This window comes from Echinops telfairi, unplaced genomic scaffold, assembly GCF_000313985.2.
Source record: "Echinops telfairi isolate 266 unplaced genomic scaffold, ASM31398v2 ScPeMD7_5868;HRSCAF=6743_0, whole genome shotgun sequence".
NCBI classification, from domain to species: Eukaryota; Metazoa; Chordata; class Mammalia; order Afrosoricida; family Tenrecidae; genus Echinops; species Echinops telfairi.
In genome coordinates, this window is record NW_022109767.1 from 18,947,228 (window position 1) to 18,953,030 (window position 5,803).

A 5,803-nucleotide genomic window follows, 5' to 3' on the forward strand; every position below is an offset into this window, starting at 1 on the left:
ATATATAACAAGAGGGGAATAGAACTATGTACTCATATCTATAGGTTAAGAATTAAGGTTGCAGATGATGGACATTGGGCCTCAACTTAAGTATGTCCCTCAACACAAGAACACTTTATTCTAATAATCTGGCATTCTCTGATGCTCACCTACCCAACACGATCGCTGAAGACAAAATGGGGGCATAAGCAAATGTGGTAAATAAAGCTGATCGTGCCCAGCTACTGAAAGATATAGCATCTGGGGTCTTAAAGGCTTTGAAGATAAACAAGTGGCCATCTAGCTGAGAAGGAACAAAGCCCACATGGAAGAAGCACACCAGCCTGTGTGATCATGCGGTGTCAAAGGTATCAGGTACCAGGCATCTAAAATCATACCCAAGGTTAATGGGGTGGTGGAGGCATGGAGTGGAGACCCAATGCCCATCTGTAGACAATAAGACATCCCCCTACAGAGGGGCCACAGGGAAGAAATGAGCCAGTCAGGGTGCAGTATATCACTGTTGAAAAATACAGCTTTCCTCTAGTTCGTTGATGCTTCCTTCCCCCCACTATCATGACCTTGATTCTACCTTACAAGTTGGATTAGACCAGAATATGCACACTGCTGCAGATAAGAGCCCACAACACAAGGAATAGATAAACCCCACAGGGCCAAGAATGAGAGTAGAGATACCAGGAGGATTAGAGGAGGCTGGGGGGAGAAAGGGGGAGTCAATCACAAGAATCAACCTATAACCCCCTCTCAGGGGGAAGAACAACGGAAAAGTCGGTGAGGGGCGACGGAGGATGGTGTAAGATATGAAAACAATAATCTATAACTTATCAAGGTTTTGTGGGCAGGCGGGGAAGGAGGAGGAAGAAATGGAGAGCTGATATCAGGGTCTCAAGTGGGAAGAGCATGCTTTGAAAATGATGATGGTGGCATATGTGCAAATGTGCTTGACACACTGGATGACTGTATGGATTGTGATAAGAGATGTAAGAGCCCCCAATAAAAGTATTTAATAATAATAATCAAAAAGATAAACCACCTGGGTTATTTTCTAGGATGCAAATAATTTGCATATTTGTTCATGGTACATATGATAACAGTACATTACTGTGTATTATCCCAAGAAAAACTGATACAAGGGTCCAATATCAGATATGGATAAACTTAGTTCATAACTCAGTGATGATCATAAAAATTATTACTCAATTTCTGATTTTATTAATATTTATAATATATACAGATTTGTTCATATTACTTGTGAAAATAAAATTAGAAATAAAATCTAGATTTTTAGCAACATCATCATTGAAAATATTAATATTGATCAGGTATCAAGCATCAGGAGACCCAGAACAAACAATCATATCTATGTGAATGAAGGGGTTGGATGGAGTGTAGACCCTAAGGCCATCTGTAGACAATTGAGCATCCCCTCACAGAAGGGTCACAAGGAAGAGACAAGCCAGTCAGGGTGCAGTATAGCACTGACAAAATATACAACTTTCCGGGGAGGAGATGAGCCAGTCAAGGTGCAGTACAGCAAAGATGAAACATACAATTTTCCTCTAGTTCCTAAATGTTCCCTCCCCTCCCAACCACGCCCACTATCATGATCCCAATTCTACCTTACAAATTTGGCTAGACCAGAGGATGTACACTGGTACAGATAGCAACTGGAAACCCAGGGAATTAAGAACAGATGATCCCTTCACGACCAGTGGTGACAGTGGCGATACCTGGAAGGTAGAGGGAAGGTGGGGTAGAAAGTGGGAATTGATTGCAGGGATCTATATATAACCTCCTCCCTGGGGGACGGACAACAGAGGAGTGGGTGAGGGGAGACATTGGACTGTGTAAGATGTGACAAAGTAATAATTTATAAATTATCAAGGGTTCATGAGGGAGAGTGGAGTAGGGAGGGTGGGGAAAAAGTGGGGAGCTGATGCCAGGGGCTTACATGGAGAGCAAATGTTTTGAGAATGATGAGGGTAGCGAATGTGCAGGTGTGCTCTACACAATTGATGTATGTATAGATTGTGAATCCAGGACAGATAACCCCTGAGGAACAATAATGGGAGTAGTGATACCATGAGGATAGGGAGAGGTGTGGGGAAAAAGGGGGAATCAATCACAATGATCTATGTATAGCTATTCTCCCCTCCCCCCAATGGGGACAAGCAACAGAAACGTGGGTGAAATGAGGTAGCAGACAGTGTAAGATATGAAAAAAATAATAATAATTTATAAATTATCAGGGGTTCATGAGGGAGAAAGGGAGAGGAAGTGATGGAAAAAATGAGGAGCTGATACCATGGGCTCACATAGAAAGAAAAGGTTTTGAAATGGATTATGGAAAAATATTAATATTTTGAAAAAAGAGAATTGTGTAAGTTTGGGTCACATACATAAATATAAAAATAAAATTGATAAACTTTCATAGACAATTTTATTAATAAAATTGTAATGAACTACTCAGCGTATCTAAAATGCTATATATTGTTAAGCAATATATTTATTTCTGTCATCAAGATTTTCTTAGTCACCAAGAGAACTTTATTGTTTCATTTGTTATCTATCAAATTTCACTAAAAATAGTCTTAGGTAACTATAGATATTGCAAGTGTCTTACATATTCACTATGTTCTGTTTCATGTATTGACTGTATGTCAGAAATAGTTTGTATATAGGGCAATCTTAGAATGTTGTAAAAAGTGATAGAAAATCCCCTAAAAAACCACACTCACTGCCATCAAGTTGATCTGAGTCATGGCAATCTTTTAGGCCAGGGTAGAACTGCCCCTGTGGGTTTCTAAGCTTGTATGGGAGTAGAAAGCCTCATCCTTTCCCCCCACTTAGCAGTTTTGAACTTCCGACCTTGTGGATGACAGCCCAATGTGTAATCACTGTGCCACCCGGGCTCGTTGTAAAAGGACAGAAGAGTTCTTGAAAAGACGCTTCTGTAATATAGTGTAGTTATCAGATTTGCTGTTCTCATTTTCAGAATACTTTAATTCATGAAAGTTGAGGAGGAAAAGAAGAAGCGCACGAGCACTCTGGGCATCCTTATGTAGTGAACCTGGCTGCCTGGAGCTGGCTTGATTTTCTCAGATAGAATAAGTACCATAATTATACAATCTATATACTGGCTATAGTTAAAACATGAAAATGTGTCTGTTTTCTAGGGAAGAGTTAGGTCTTCACAATGTCTGTGTTACTAACAGTGCAGCTCTCCAAGTTAGAACACAAAAGCTGTAACATTGCCGGTTAGTGGAACGTGCAGATGGTGGTTGTCCCTAATGGGACGACGGCCAACAAGGCCGCATGAATATCATGCAGGGAAAGCACCACAAGCACTCCGAAATTTGACTTTGACCTTGGATTGTGAAACACAGGGAGATGTAAGATCATTCAAGCTGGACATCAGGAGCTATCCTTTACCACTGAGTTTCATTTAATGCTGGACTTTATATGTATCAAGGTGCAGCTTCATATTTTCATACAAATACCCAATCCAAAATTCCAATTCCAAAATGAACTTTCTTTACAAGATAGACTTCTCAAGACAGCTTTACAAGTAGGGTAACCTACATTCAAATTATGGTGATATTTGGAATAATATCACATTCATTGCCAATATGACGTTTATGTAAGTTTTAGTAACAAAATGTTGTATAGTAGCAACTTAACTTTTATTCCACCGTCACTGCACACGTTGCATTACTAGCCAAAAGCCCCTTGTATTTTGTGAAAGTTATTATTGACATACTGGACAATTGCTCTACTTATAGGATATTATTTATGACATCATTTACCAGTAATATCAAACTTTCCTATAAAATATAAAGCATCCAGTAACAAAACATTTTTTCTTATTTGCTTTTTGTTTTCATTTTTGGTGTGATGTGGGAAAATGAGACTTTAGAATTTCCCACAACAAACCCTTTGACAATATATATATGTATATATTTTTCCATATATCTATTCTCATATATATGGAAATTTGATCCACGATATGAATTATCTTTTGACATGCATTAATATCAGCTAATTAAATCTAGGTCATGGTATGCCTATCTTACCTTTTAGGGATTCTTATTTTCAGTGCTCAGTTGCTGAAGGTCAATTCTTTGAACTGTCAGGATTTACTCAAACCATGGAATCTCACTATCCAAATAAAGTTGCACACTTATAATAAACAAAAACAGTAACTTCGTTTTCATATTTACAAATGAATGGTAAAAATCACTTTAGCCCACACTATGAACAAAACTTTACAAAGCTTTATAAAACTTTACCTTTAAAACTAGGAACTATCTGATTCTGCACTATCCTTCATCCTGTGCTTTCCTACTTACAAAACAGATGGAGCTTATTTGAATATGAAAAGTCTTACTGCTCTATTCCGTAAAAAGCACCTTACTTTATTGATTATGAAAAGTCTTACTGCTCTATTCCGTAAAAAGGACCTTACTTTATTGATTATGAAAAGTCTTACTGCTCTATTCCGTAAAAAGGACCTTACTTTATTGATTAAAATGCAAAAATCTCTTGCCCGATATAGGAGTATAAGACACAAAGAACGTACGATGGGCACAGGTAGCGCTTCTTTGTCCCCTTCCCTTTCTTTGAAGACTTCTCTTTAGAACAGGCTTCTTCAACCCACCAGGAAAGCAAAATGAAAAAGACCATCGCCAAGATGAACTTCATCTTGATCAATTAAATGGATCTACAACAGAGAAAAAATAATTACATCCATGAGACAATTGATAATTATATGATTATTCCTTTAAGAAGTATGATCACTACAACCCATCAGGGAAGAACCAGTGTATCAAATCTTCATTGTCAACACTACATGGTGACATTTCAACAACGTAAGGTGTTGGGGTTTTTTTTGCCTATGATAGATTAGAAATGAAAGTTAGTTTAAACAGTGCTTCATAAAAATTAAGATCCAAATGAGTATGAAAGGTAACTAGACAGCATTTCAAATATATAAAACTGCCGACTGACATAGGACTGCAGTCAGCCCACCTGCCTAGAAGGATGTTTAAATTAGCTTACAAATGGTTATCTCTGGCTAGCACATTTGAATATTTTTGTTTTCTTTATTTCCAATTCTCTACGGTTTAAGTTTTGCATGCATATTTTTCTAATGCAATAAAATTATTTTAAGGGAAAAACATGTTCAAGTAGTGAAACATGAAATTCATCATGTTTTTAATTGCACATATTAAATTTGCAAGCTATCTTTTGCTCAAAGGGGGTGAAGAGTAATTTGTTAGCTTTTTAGTATCCCTATTTATGTGGTGTGAGCATTTATCATCAAAAAGATTACTCCAGAAACCCAAGGTAACAGTATGTGAAATAATCAGCAAGCTTGGCCGTACTCTGAAATAATCTTCTTAGCCCCATTTTAATAACATCTCCCATGCTCAAAGGAGAATTATATTCTTGCCACAATCTCCTGCGTCAAAAGAACAAAACCATCAGTTAAAAAAAATAAAAGAAGAACTTTATGTGTCTACTACCCAAGGGATAGTTAAACCACTTCTGAATCCCTCATCGCTAACCTATGAATTGTTTCTCCCCCGTTGTTTTTGGCAGGACAAGTCATCTGTCATATTCCTCAATACGAACTTAATTCCCACTTAACCCTTCTTTATTAATTTGCATCTCCGGTGTCGTTTTCCTGGGATTTCTTTTTCCTTCTTAGCTTTCCTTCACGGAAGGCAGGTCAGAAAGAAGGGCTCCTTCCTTAGCTCTTCAATGTAAAAGTTGGGGTGGGGTGGTGGGTGCTGAGGCACCG

At 37.9% G+C, this 5,803-nt stretch overlaps 1 protein-coding gene across 1 annotated transcript in view; it reads right to left on the bottom strand.

Moving 5' to 3' along the window:
* Positions 1-4,720, bottom strand: part of GLRB (glycine receptor beta) — a 91,839-nt gene extending 87,119 nt beyond the window's left edge. The window contains exon 1 of the mRNA XM_004708729.2: positions 4,580-4,720. Within this exon, the coding sequence (XP_004708786.1) occupies positions 4,580-4,701 (122 nt within the window). The 5' untranslated portion in view covers positions 4,702-4,720. The remainder of the gene's footprint in view (positions 1-4,579) is intronic.
* Positions 4,721-5,803: the final 1,083 nt, after the last annotated feature.